Raw genomic sequence first — 13,915 nt, forward strand, 5'->3', positions numbered from 1 at the left:
CTACATTAACTTAATCATTAACATTGGTAAATTCCTATGTCTGTTAGCTCCCTATAACAAACCTTCTGCTTCTCCTGTTTGAACACATTGAGTCCCCTGGGGTCACTCTTCGTGTGATAACTGGCAGATGTTGGATTTGTGTTGCTGATGCTGCTCATTGCAGTGACAGTCGGAGCAGTCCCTGGTGGAGTTATACCCTGAGATGGCATGGGAAACACATTCTCAGATTCACACCAAACTCTGATTTCTCCTGCATGATACTGGGAATGACTGACACAGAAAGCATTAGGCTCTAACATATTTACATTTTACTCTATAGAAATGTGTTATGCATAAGAAATAATTCTAATAGCTACATTAAAGAAAAAAGAACAAAAGTCTTAGAACTCCTTTTTATATCATTTCCCAAAGAAAATTAGTTATCTACTTGCATTTGGTTCTAAGAAGAAAAGTCTTAGAACTCCTTTTTATATCATTTCCCAAAGAAAATTAGTTATCTACTTGCATTTTGTTCAGTTGAACAAAATGCAAGTAGATAACTAATATACCTTATATAGTTTATTCAATTTATACTAGTTTTACACTTTTCCTAAAACTTAACTCATAACTTTATGACTGTTCATTCTTTTTAACTGATTAATACTTGTCAACATCTGAACAAGTATACTTTCATGTTTCTTTACCTTTGATAATACTCACTGCGAACACTTTTAATAAACCCCTGCCTAATACACACATACCTATACACACACATACCCAGGCCAATAAACAAATTTAGAGACTCATATGACATTCTAGTTAGAAAACCATTAACTCCATAGTTCTCTATCTTCTCATATTCATTTAACAGAGGCAATGATATTGTATTATACAAAAAGTAGGAAGACTCCACAATATTTACTGATATACCACCTAGTCTCTGTCTCAACTAAAAAATAATGTACATTTAACAACAACAAAAAAAAACTGCTGAAGATCCCTGAAATCCCTGTTCTTTACAGTCCTTCCATCTTCATTAACACAAATCAGTGTTATTTCTTGAAAAACAGGTCACCCTCAGATATTAGATGAAGGACATCAATGAAATGCAATACGTTTAAGAAATTTAGAAAACGTAGGGCCTCAACACATTTTTAGCATTGAACACAAAAAATTGAGTAGGACATAAAACATCAAAAGTAACCCCACCGCCAGATGGACATTTAAGTATTTTGTTAATACCTAGCCAGAACTAATAACTCAGAGAACCTTCACTTTGTAAAACAGCACTTCAGTATCATTTCCTTCCAGCTACTAAAACCACAGGGAACACGCTGAATGGCTCTCCATACTCAAAACAATTCTGTATGGATTTTTACATAGAAAAGATTTCATCTTTTTACTATAAAGAAATAAAAACTTTATGTATTTTGTACTATCATGAAGACTTCAGATTTGGTATTTGAAGGCTTCATATTTTCCCTAAGAAATGCCACATTAAACTGATGACTTGTCGCACAGTCAACTAACAACAGAACTGGATCTGTGCGAGGCTGCGCTGAATCTAAACCTGTTTCTCCATAATTAACATCTGCTGTAGAATCCGCAAGTCAGTGACAGGGGTAGTTTAAGTAGGAGCAATATTCCCAAAAGTGTATTCTTCAGGACACATATTTCATAAGTTAATTAGGTTATATTAAACAAAAAGGAAATGACGGATAATCTTATTTCTTCTTGGGGATTTTAATATGCAAATATGACGACTTCCTTTGAGAGACACAGAATTTACAGTACTTTTCCAAATTCACTTGATCACAGAATTCTTCCAACCTAATACACTAGGAAACAACTGCCTTATAAAAACACAGCTGTTTTAGCCTCTCTTCTTTTTAATATATAAAGTCAATTAAAGCCACCTCTAGCCTGTATTTATGGGGTGCTCCTGAAGTCCCCATATATGGGGAAAATGGGCAATTGTAGCTAAATATGCCTTTATTTACAAAAGATTCATTACAAAATTTTATGAAGAGATGGCTAACATGTAAAGACTACTTTGTAAATATTTTGTTAAATTTTATAATGATACTTTGTAAATAAAGATACATTAGCTACAATTTCCAATCTTCCTTAAATGTATGGTGACTTTAGGGACATCTTGTAATATAGATACAACTTTTGCCCCCTTCAATTATATCAATTTCAAACAGTAATAATGAAAGCTTCAAAAGTCTAATTTTACACAAAACACTTGAAATGTGAACTCGAAACTCTTAAAAATATCCATCAAAAATCATAATAGCTGGTGAGCCACGAAAATCCTAAGCCATACCGCTACAGTGAAATACTGCATCACAAAAGTACCTGCCCATTCTCTAAGAATCAGTGTTGGATTTTGCACGTTTTTGAATTATCCAAGATCTTCAAGAACATATCCCAACCACAAAATGCAATCGTTACCACAAGAAATAAAATAATTCATGTCATTCTATATGCTGTTGACATAATTTTATCATTAAAATTTTACCGTTTGAAAAAGTGCCTTCAAATGACAAATGATTCTAATCTTGGTCAAAAGAAATTGACAAAATTTTAAAAATTAATCCAAAATAAATAAATAAATAAATAAAGGAAGTTAAAAATTAATATTGTCCCAGGACCCAGACTGTGGTCCTTAAATACCACCTCCCACTGAAATGGGCCAGTGCTTCTTGAAGAAATGGCTGAGTCCAGTTCTGGGCCTGGAAAAATCTTGCCATACTAGTCATGGAGAAAATTACCAAAGGGTATTTGGGTCAAAAGAACTCAAACCAACTCAAAAGAGCCTCTTTACCAGGCAATCTGACTGACGACCATAAATACCAACCAAACGTATGAATCCAGGAGTGCGCCTGTGGCTCAGCGGGTGGGGTGCCGGCCCCATATGCCGAGGGTGGCGGGTTCGAGCCCAGCCCCGGCCAAACTGCAACAAAAAAATAGCCGGGCATTGTGGCGGGCGCCTGTAGTCCCAGCTACTCGGGAGGCTGAGGCAAGAGAATCGCCTAAGCCCAAGGATTTGGAGGTTGCTGTGAGCCGTGTGACGCCACGGCACTCTACCGAGGGCCATAAAGTGAGACTCTGTCTCTACAAAAAAAAAAAAAAAAAACAATATACGAAGTAAGGAGGAAGGGAGGGAGGGAGGAAGACCGTACATCACCAGAGGGATACTTGCAAACCAACTCAGTTTTTAAAAAAACCTGTAATTGAAGAGACTCGGCCATTTACCCTGTCCTTATAAACTCTATCACTGAATAACCAAATACAGACAAACACAAGTTTCTCTTTACACAATTATTCAAGCAGTATAAGAAGGAGAAATGACAGAATATCAGTATTTTGCAACTATAAATAAATTAGTTGATCTAGGTCGTATTTTCTCAATCTCTACTGACATTTTACACCAGATAATTCTTTATTGCGGGCGCTGCCCTGTACACAGGAGAAAGTTGAGCAGCATCCTAGCCTCCAACTCTTAGAGAGATGCATATAGCACTCCTCTCCACCCTTCAGTTGTAAAAATCAAAACTATCTTGAGTCACTGGCCCTAGATGAGCAAATCGACTGTCCCTGGATGAGAGCCACTCATCTAGAACTTTCAACTACAGGCAATACCAAGAACAGGGAAGAAGTTAAATGAAGCAAACTCTAGTCTATGGAGAATCTATAGGCAAACCTAGTTTCTTTAAAATGTGCAAGAAAAAACAGAGGGGGAACCTACAGACTAAGAAAGAAACATGTCATCCAATAGCAGTAATTATTTTGATCTCAATTCAAACAAACTGCAAAACAATCAAACCACAGGCTCGCGCCTGTGGCTCAGCAGCTAGGGCGCCAGCCACATAATATCAGAGCTGGCGGATTCAAACCCAGGCCAGGCCTGCCAAACAACAATGACAACTACAACAAAAAAATAGCCAAGCGTTGTGGCAGGCACCTGTAGCCCCAGTTACTTGGGAGGCTGAGGCAAGAGAATCGCTTAAGCCCAGGAGTTTGAGGTTGCTGTGAGCTGTGATGCCACAGCACTCCACTGAGGGCGACATAGTGAGACTGTCTCAAAAAAAAAAAAAAAAAAAAAAATTAAAATAACATTTTTCAGACAAATGTGAATGCTGCCTAGTTTAATATTAATGACATATTACATTTTTAAAGGTATAATAATGTTATTATCATTAAAACTATTTTATCCTTTTTTTAAAGTACTTTGAATGATGTATGTTGAAATAGTTACAGATGAAACTATATGATGTCTGAGATTTGCCTTAAAAAATATGTGAGATGGGAGATAATGGGATTTAGATGTATTAAGATTGACCACAAACTGGTGACTATTAAAGCTAGTCACAGACTCACAGAGGTTCACTGTACTATATTATTATTCCAGGTACTTAAAATTTTCCAAAATGAATTTTTTAGCAAGTCACTGTCTTTAGCAGATACTCCCTTCAACTTAATATACAAATCCAAGTAATTCTATTAGTGAAAACTATAATCTGCACCTAGCTGGTCAAGGCCCAGAATCAGACATTCCCTGAGTACTCTGAAGGTACCGAATGGCCTTTATGTTACTAATAATACTTGCGCTGAGAAGTTCCAGGTCCAAACTACTAACTCTGCTTGTGTTCCATAGTGCAGAATTCTGAGAACTTCCTTCAGGAACTGTCAAGCACTAAAGCAGATCCAAAACCGCTTCTTTGCATTATTCTGGGCTATACCTATAGGAAGGCACACCTGCTGTTCTCCCGCCAGAGGTGGTAAATGGCTAGCCTCAACTGTAGTCATAACATTTCTATCAACTTCTGGTCTGACTTCTAAAACAGTGAAGAGTTGCTCTTAATCAGCAGTATCAAATCCCTAGGTTCCAGCCCTTTTCAGACTATAATCCAGAGTATAATAGAAGCCCAAATGAAATACAGATCCATGTTTATTAAATTATTATTTAAAAAAAGACATAAAACTCTAAATGAGAAAATACCCAATTTTTTTTTAAAGTCACTCTAGACAATGTGCTGTTATGTTTTCTTGGTTCCCATAATAAGAGCTATGCAAGCTACTAGCTTCCTGACAGCCTAGCCAAAAGAGAAATAAAACTCCCAATGGGAAGCATAAACATGCCAAATAACCCTCACTTTACAATAAAAATATGTGCATCAACATTTTTTGCTTTGGGCAAATACCTCAAAATCTCTTAAAAAGGGACTTTTAAAATTCAATAAATAATTTGGTCAACACCTAATCACCATTCAGGGACTTTTTCATGTAAGTTTATCTTGAGAGAGCAACACAATAATTGAGCCCATGTATTTAATCCACCATGTTCACTTTTGAGGGAGGGTCTTGCTCTGTCTCCTAGGGTAGGATGCAGTGACATTATCATAGCTCACTGCAACCTCAAACACCTGGGCTCAAGCAGCACTCCTGCACCTCAACATGTAAAGTAGCTAGTCATGTGCTACCTACTCTTTAAAAAACAAATAAGTAAATAAAAAGTCTTCTTTCTTTTTTTCAGACAGACTCTTGCTCTGTCACTTTGGTTAGAATGCAGTGGCACCATCATAACTCACTGCAGTTGCAATCTCACACTCCCAGGCTCACAAGATCCTCCTGCCTCAGTAGTTGGGACTATAGGCATGCTATCACACCCAGGGAATGTTTTCTATTTTTTCTTTTTGGTAGAAATGGGGATCTTGCTCTTGAGAAGGCTAGTTTCAAACTACTGAGCTCAAGCAATTCTACCACACTGGCCTCCCAGAGTGCTAAAATTACAGGTGTAAACCATCAGGCCAGGCCCAAAGTTTTTTTGTACAGATGGATCTCCACTACAGTGCCTAGGCTGGTCTCTTAACTCCTGGCCTCAATTGACCCACCTCAGCCTCCAAAAGTGCTGGGATTACTCAGCATTAACCACTATACCCAGCCTCATATTTACTTTTCAATAGAGCAAATGGACTCCAGATCATGTCAAGAGTCACATCAGATTATGAACAAATTGTGCTAAACAATTCTACTTGTCCATATTGCTGTATATATTAAAGCGCAGACACACACTAAAATCTGCAAACCAGAAGAAAAAGAAAGTGACCACAACCTACCCTATACATTCACAGACTACTAATTTTGTTTAACTACACATACATAACCCTCAGATTCTCAAATTATATTTGCCTCACACTAATTAACAAACTATAAAACTTACTAAAGCAAATTAGATGGATTTTGACCAAAAACCAAAGTGACCAAAATACCTACAAATAGCTAAACCTGTTATAAATTTTCCCTGTAAATTAAAACTTGTAAACTCAGACTGCTGTTATATAGTAGCCAAAAAGACGTTGTTATCCTTTATTTTATTTATGTATACACGTCTCATACTAAAAAAGAACTTAAATGGTTTATGTGGCAAAACTCAGTAGAATTAAATGATGCTTCTCCATCACGAAGTTCAGACCTAGGAGTATTTCTTTCTTATTAGACATAAACAAAATGCTATAAAATTTAAAAAAAAAAAAAAGTAAATCAGATTTTTAAAAACTTAAACACGGAGAATTATGTGACAGTCATCACATACACACACACCCCCAAGGCCAAAACCAGAACCAAAATTAACCAAAGAAACTGAGAACTCAACAGCTTCCTATTTTCTTACATTTTCCTACTTACCAATTTATCATTTTCATTGGGCATTTCAAATACACATCTCAATTTGGAATCCATTAATTCATCAGGTTTTGCCTCTTTCCACTAAAAATAAACAACACCAAACATAAGACATAGAAGGTATAATTGTGGCAAACAGGTTTCACCCCAATGGACAAATAAAAAGTGAGGACAGCTGCTTGTCTCAGCTAAGATACACGACAGCACTCTGTATTGATCACCTGGCCATCATTATCTGCTGATGTCCATTAAAATCACACTCACAACATTGGCCATCACAGGGCTTTCTTCTTAGTAGTAGCATTTCTAAATTGTTTCTAAAAATACTGTTTTAAAAATCTTTCATTCTTGAAATTAAGTCAGGATTATCTATAAGGAATAGACTTAAATATTTAACTTTAAATTTCTAAAAATTAAGTTGCTCTATTGAGCACTAAACAAAGCTAGTATTTAAAACGACATTCCCCAAAATAAATTCTGTTCAACTTCTATACTTACCACAGCTTCCATATCTGAAGTATTAGGTGGAGCAAAAATTGTCTGTACCATAAACTTGTGTTTACTCTTTTCATTCGGGTCATAGTCAAACGGCTGTAGCATTACTAAATAAGAAGAAAGGATATATTACATTTCTTCTGTATTTGTATATCAAACCTCTTATCTCATTCACTAATATGCTAATTTAAAGAAAACCAAGGATGGTTCAAGAAACCAAACACTGAATTAGGATTCTAATTATTTTTAATTTCTCCACCTTTCTGATTTACTAAGTCTTTAACAACCCACAAAATAACAAATGGCTATTAAAAAATAAATATGAATGACTACCATCTCTAAACTTAGTTTGTGAACATTTTAAAACTTTGCCTGCAATTACTATAATGCCCACAAGCTCAGATTAAATCTAGTTAAAACTACTAGTTGTTGATAAATCTAGATGTTTAGTATCACATGAATTTAGGTTTCATTTGAGTATTCCATGATACTTAAAAGTAGATAACGGGGGTATTTAAAGAAGAAATGCATGATAATTGAAAGAAACACTACCATGTATTAATGTTTTAATACAACGAATTTTTCTAAAATGAAGTTTAAATAAACATCTATTCAGGAGTTCAAAAATCTGTTTAAATTTTTTAAGAATACGAAGTATATAAATAGCCTCTTCATCTCTATAATGTATTCGCAGTCCCAAATTTTTTTCTAACAATTTATGATTTTTGGTTTAGGTTTTTTAAGGCTCTGTATGGTTAGAAGTCATGTTAAACATATGTAACATAAATCCAATATAAGAGATTATAAAGAATAAATCAACAATATATAAAATATGTACATGGTATTATAAAAATTTAGCTGCTAATATTTAGATTATTTCTAAGATATATCAAAACAAACAATTATGTAAGAAAGTCTCAGGCCAGGTGCAGTGGCTCATGCCTGTAATTGTAGCACTCTGGGAGGCCGAGGCGGGCAGACTGCTTGACCTCAGAAGTTCAAGACCAGCCTAAGCAAGAGTGAGACCATGTGTCTACTAAAAACAGAAAATCTGGCTGGGTATAGCAGTACATGCCTATAGTTCCAGCTACTCTGGAGGCTGAGGCAAAAGGTTAACCTGAGCCCAAGAGTGTGAGGCTGCCGTGAACTACGATGACACCACAGCACTTTACCTAAGGTGATAGAGAGATACTGTCTCAAGAAAAAGAAATCTTATTCATAAAATATGTATGAAAAGTCCATAACTCCTATCATGGCTAAAAATATTTTTTCAAGGTGTCAATACATAATAGCAGCAGAAAATGCACCAGGATACATGCCTCAGAAGGCAGAGACGGCACAGTAATATTCCATTAACAACTCTGAGCAGTCACCAGAGGCTAATCGTTATGAATCAAAAATTTGTGAATAAAAAGCTTCAAACAAGCCAGTCATGGTGGCTCAGGCCTGTAATCCTAGCTCTCTGGGAGGCTGAGGAGGGTGGACTGCCTGAGCTCACAGGTTCGAGACCAGTCTGAGCAAGAGCAAGTTGCTGCAGGCGCCTGGAGTTCCAGCTACTCGGGAGGCTGGGGCAAAAGAGTCACTAAAGCCCACGAGCTGGAGATTGCTGTGAGCTATGACACCAGAGCGCTCTACCAATGGCTACAAAGGGCAAACCCTGTCTCAAAAAAAAAAAAAAAAAGCTTCACACATGTTAACCTTATGACAGTTATACTCTAAGGATGCAAACTATGTAACGAGAAAGGCAATCTCAAAAATATAAATATGTACAAATCGAAAGAGCAAATCTATAAGACTAAGTGCTAATGGGACAGAGGGAAAAAATAAATGAACATGTGGAACAGAGAATCAGAGAAGGTTGCTGGAGGAAGCAGAGATGAATGACTCCTTAAACTGAAAGATACTACACTAAAAACCAGAAAAGGTTAAATTCAAATTGGAGGAGAGGAATCTGAGAGCACGCTATGTAATTATTAACTAATTTTAGAGTTTTCAATAAGCCAGTTGGGTTCATGGTTTATAAGGGGGAATTATATTGAAAAATATAAATTTTCTTAAGAAAAATTAATGTAATGAAACTTCGGCAATCTGGAACCCTCAGAAAGTTATTCTGTAATAGTTTTGTGGATTCCTAGGTATATAACTATCTATACCATGTGGACTAAAATAATCCTGTCTTCCAATTTAACTAAAGGCTTAAAGATACAGGAAGCAACATCTAGAATGTATGCATTGCTTCCTTTATCTTATTTACCATCCATCTTCCCCAAGAACTGATGAACTGGACCAAGCAAACACACACAGAAGGACTCCTTCCTGGCCATCTGACCATTAAGACCCCCTAAGAACATCTTTTGCAGAGCCTCCTAGCTCTTGAGTTTGGGGCTGTATCTACTGAGGGAGGATTTAACGTCACCAAGAACTGTATGGTCTGTCCTTCACTGCCCTTGCAGTCAGGTTCCACCTCCCAATATTCTCAAGGGGCCTGCTCCAGGTTCCCATTCTCTATATAATTTGCTATTTTAATCTGCTGTGGCTTTGAAAATTAGAAAACTGACACAATTGCAATATTTTAGAATTACTTGTGAGGATCAAACAGTAAAGTAATTCTGTTGTTGTTGTAGTTAACATACACATTTCTAAGCCATGACTCCAGAGATTCTGATCTGAGAGATGAACCCCAGTGTGTTTAAGCTCCCCATGTCATCACAACACTAAGTGGGAGATGAGAACTACTGCCATAAAGAAAAAGTGAGTAATAACAGTCTCTGTGTGAGGCTGAAGGTTTCTCCCAAGATGGAACCACATACACTCTCATACCTGCTCCCTATTTCCCAGCTATGTTAAATACAGTTAAGGAGCATTGTCCTTGGAAATGTAAGGGACTATCTAAGGGAAAAAAGGAACGGTGTGTGCAGGGCATTAACTATGGCACCAGCATAGGTTCTACAACAGGGGTAAGGAATGCCATATGTGACAGGAGTCAAGCATACTTCATTTACAAGAAAAGATACACAGTAACAAAAAGTTGTCAAGTGCAGGACACTGCTGGCATTTACAATGAAAGGCCTAAAAGCTCACCAGATTTGATACAATAGGCAAAAAAAAGGCACTGTCCTTTTTAAAGCAGAATTACAACACCTCTACAGCTGCAGGCAATACGTAACAAAGTCTATCTAAATGAGAATGACCAATAACAATAATGATGTTATTTTCACAGATAAAATGCAGTGGGGAGAAACAAAAGCTAAATATAAAATTTTGAAGAATACTTATCAATAAGTACTTACAAATACTCCCCCACACAAGATGAGGGTGAGAGATTTTCCTCAACAGTTAGCATATGGTACAGTAACAAACATCTTCCTTATTTCCCTCCCTCCAACGGTAACCCACCTACTTAAACCAAATTAAACAATCCTAAAATTTCAAAACTAAAATTACATATATTCAGGACATGATGTGCTACCTGAAACAGTCACAGTCGACCCTGGGTCAATAATTCCACTGTTGGGCCTCACACAGTACCGGCGAGGTGCTGTAGTCTTCACTTTGAAACACACTTTTCTATCAGACGGATTTCGCAACTTAAGATTTGTAGTGACTACATCTGTAAAGGGGCCTGTAAGGTTCAAATATTAAAGAGAAAAAAAATTTAATTCACAAAAAAAAATTCAAAACTGAATGTACACCAAGTAGTGCCTTTCTCAAGGTGGTAGACGTACTCAAGCCATATTTTCTTCTGCATTCTTTACCGTATTTCACAAAATTCCTACAGCAAATATGTATTAGTTCTGTCAAAGAAAGGCTTTTGAAAGTTTCAAACTATGAAATACATCTACAATTGCATTCTTACAGTATGTTCTTACCACATTACTGGAAATGTCAGAGTTTTCCAGTGGTCTGCAAACCCTTTGAAGAGTTCCTGCTTCATCTTTATCAGGTTTAATCCGTTCATTCACTCACATATTTGTTGTTTATTACATGTATTGTGCAATATACACTAGAGACGAAGTTTTTAAGTGCTGGCTCTGTACCCAAATAACCATTCCTGCCTATTAAACCAGCAGAACCTCAGTTTTCAAAAAGTAGGAATGAAGGGGGCAGGGAGGGCTGGGGAGATTAATACTTTGCTTTTGGTTAAAGGAAAGCCTAAAGTTAGATTATGCGGATTAAGTTAAACAACTAAATGAGTGTTAACTTTAACTATTCTTGTTAGTGGTTAAAATGCCTGAAGTCAGTTGCAGGTTTCAATTTTTAGATATGTATGCGTCAGTAGATTTAGGAAGTACATGTTTTTTGTTGCGTGGAAGAATCACACATAATGCTAAAGCCAAGCATTTCAGCGTACCCATCGTCACAATAGTGTACAATGTACAGACAGGAGGATTTTTAGTCCTCATTTCCCTCCCTCTCTCCGCCCTTCTTAGTTTTCCATGTCTATTATGGCATTTTATGATCATGTACCTCTTGCTCAGTTCCCACTTGTAAGTAAGAATGTGTATCTGTTTCTCCACCCTTGAGATATTTCACTTAGCATAAGTCTCCAGTTCCATGCAAACTGCTACAGAAGACATTATTTCATGCCTTTTTGTGGTTTAGTTGTGTGTGTGTGTGTGTGAGTGCCACACCAAATTTTCTTTATCCACTCATCAACTGATGGACACTTAGGTTGACTCCCTATCTTTGCAACTGTGACTTGTGCTGTGACAGATACTCAGGTGCAGGTGTCTTTCCTGTTGGGTGGACACTCACCAGTGAGATTGGGGGATCAAAATGGTGGGTCTACTTGAAGCTCTTTTAAGAATCTCCATACTGTTTTCCACAGAGGTTACACTAGATTACATTCTCACCAATAGGCATAAGCATTCCTTTTTTACCACCTATGTACCACCGTTTCTTGTTTTTTGACTTTTTAACAATGGCCGTTTCTGACAGCAGTAAGGTGGTATCCCATTCTGGTTTTAACTTAGACATTTCTTTGATTACTGATGTTGAGTATATTTTCATGTTTGTTGGTCATTTGTCTGTATCTTCTTTAGAAAATAAAACTGTTCATGTCTTTCACCCACTTGTTGATAGGTTTTTTTTTTTCTTTTCTTGCTGGTTTGGGTTTTCAATTGATAGTGGATCTTAGTTCTTTGTTGGAAGTACAGTTTGCAAGTATTTTATCCCATTGTGTGGATTGTCTAGTTCATTGTGCAAAAACATTTTAAGTTTAATTAAGTCCCATTTACTTTTGCAGTTGCTTTTGGAGTCTTAGTCCCTAAATTCTTTGCCTATGCCAATGTACAGAGGAGATCTTTCTATGTTACCTTCTAGAATTTTTATGATTTCACGTATTACATTTGAATCTTTAATCCATCTTGAGTTAATTTTTACATTTAGTGAGAGAGAGGGATATAGTTTCATTTTTCTGCATGTAGCTCTGCGATTTCCCAGCACCATTTATCAAATAGAGTGTCCTTGCCCCAGTGTATGTTTCTGCCTGCTTTGTTGAAAAACTGGTTGTAGGTGTATGGATTTATTTCTGGGTTCTCTGTTCTGTTCCATTGTCTGAGTATCTATCTTAATACCAGTATCATGCTCTTTCGGTTACTACAGGCCTGTAGTATATACAATTGGAAGTCAGATAACGTGATGCCTTCAGATTTATTGTTTTCACTTAGAAGTGTTTTGGTTACTTGGACTCGTTTTCAGTTCCACATAAAGTTTAGGATTGTTCTTAAAAAGTGACATTGGAATTGCACTGAATCCGTGAATCACTTTGGGCAGTGTGGACATTTTAACAATGTTGATTCTCCTAATCCATGAGCATGGGATGGTCTTCCATTTATTTGTGTCATCTGTGATTTCTTTCATCATAGATGTTGAAAAACATAGGTGTTTCACAGTTCTCCTTGCAAAGATCTTTTACCTTCTTGGTGAAGTATAGTCCTAGGCATCTTTCTTTACAGCTGTTGGCAATGTATTGAGTTCTTGATTTGATTCTCAGCTTTCCTGTTATTAGTATATAGAAATGTTACTGATTTGTATAATTTTGTAACCTGAAACTTTACTGAATATATCTATCAATTCTAAGAGTCTGTTAATGGAGTCTTTAGGGTTTTCTATATAGAAGATCATACTGTTGATAAAGAAATAGTTCAACCTCCCCTTTCGAGATTTAGATGCTCTTAATTTCTTTCTCCTTCCTGAATTCTCTGGCTAGGACTTTGAATACTATAGGGAACAAAAGTAATGACAGTGGACATCCTTGTCTTATTCTGGTTCTCAGGAAGAATGCTTTCAACTTTTCCACACTGTATAATGTTGACTGTAGGTATGTCATATACAGCTTTTATTATGTTAAGGTATATGTCCCTTCTATGCCTTCTTTGCGGAGGCTTTTTATCATGAACAGGTGCTGGATTTACTGAATGCTTTCTTTGTATCTATTGAGATGATGATATGATTTTTGCTTTTAATCTGTTTATATAGTGACTCACATTTCTGGGTTTGTATCTGATGAACCATCCTTGCATTCCTGGGATGAAGCCCACTTGACCATGGGGAATTATATTTTTAATCTGTCATTTGGTTCGGTTTCCTAGTGTTTTGGTGAGGACTTTTACATCTATGTTCATAAGGGACATTCATCTATAGTTTTTATTTCGTTGTGTCCTTTCCTAATGTTGGTATCAGGATGACACTGGCTTCACAGAATGAGTTAGGAAGGATTCCCTTTCTCAATGTTAAGGAACAGTTTCAG

The 13,915-nt window shown here is 36.6% G+C and overlaps 1 protein-coding gene across 2 annotated transcripts in view; it reads right to left on the reverse strand.

The window, feature by feature from the left end:
• Positions 1–13,915, reverse strand: part of VAPA (VAMP associated protein A) — a 49,185-nt gene that overhangs the window by 10,420 nt on the left and 24,850 nt on the right. Inside the window, exons 2-5 of one of the 2 annotated variants that reach the window (XM_053571136.1) lie at positions 10,634–10,786; positions 7,168–7,271; positions 6,673–6,753; positions 63–197 (exon numbers count right to left, since the gene is read on the reverse strand). In XM_053571136.1, the coding sequence (XP_053427111.1) occupies positions 63–197; positions 6,673–6,753; positions 7,168–7,271; positions 10,634–10,786 (473 nt within the window). The remainder of the gene's footprint in view (positions 1–62; positions 198–6,672; positions 6,754–7,167; positions 7,272–10,633; positions 10,787–13,915) is intronic. The other variant, XM_053571137.1, reaches the window with a different exon arrangement.

The sequence above is a fragment of the Nycticebus coucang genome, chromosome 19 (assembly GCF_027406575.1).
Source record: "Nycticebus coucang isolate mNycCou1 chromosome 19, mNycCou1.pri, whole genome shotgun sequence".
In the NCBI taxonomy this organism is placed as follows: Eukaryota; Metazoa; Chordata; class Mammalia; order Primates; family Lorisidae; genus Nycticebus; species Nycticebus coucang.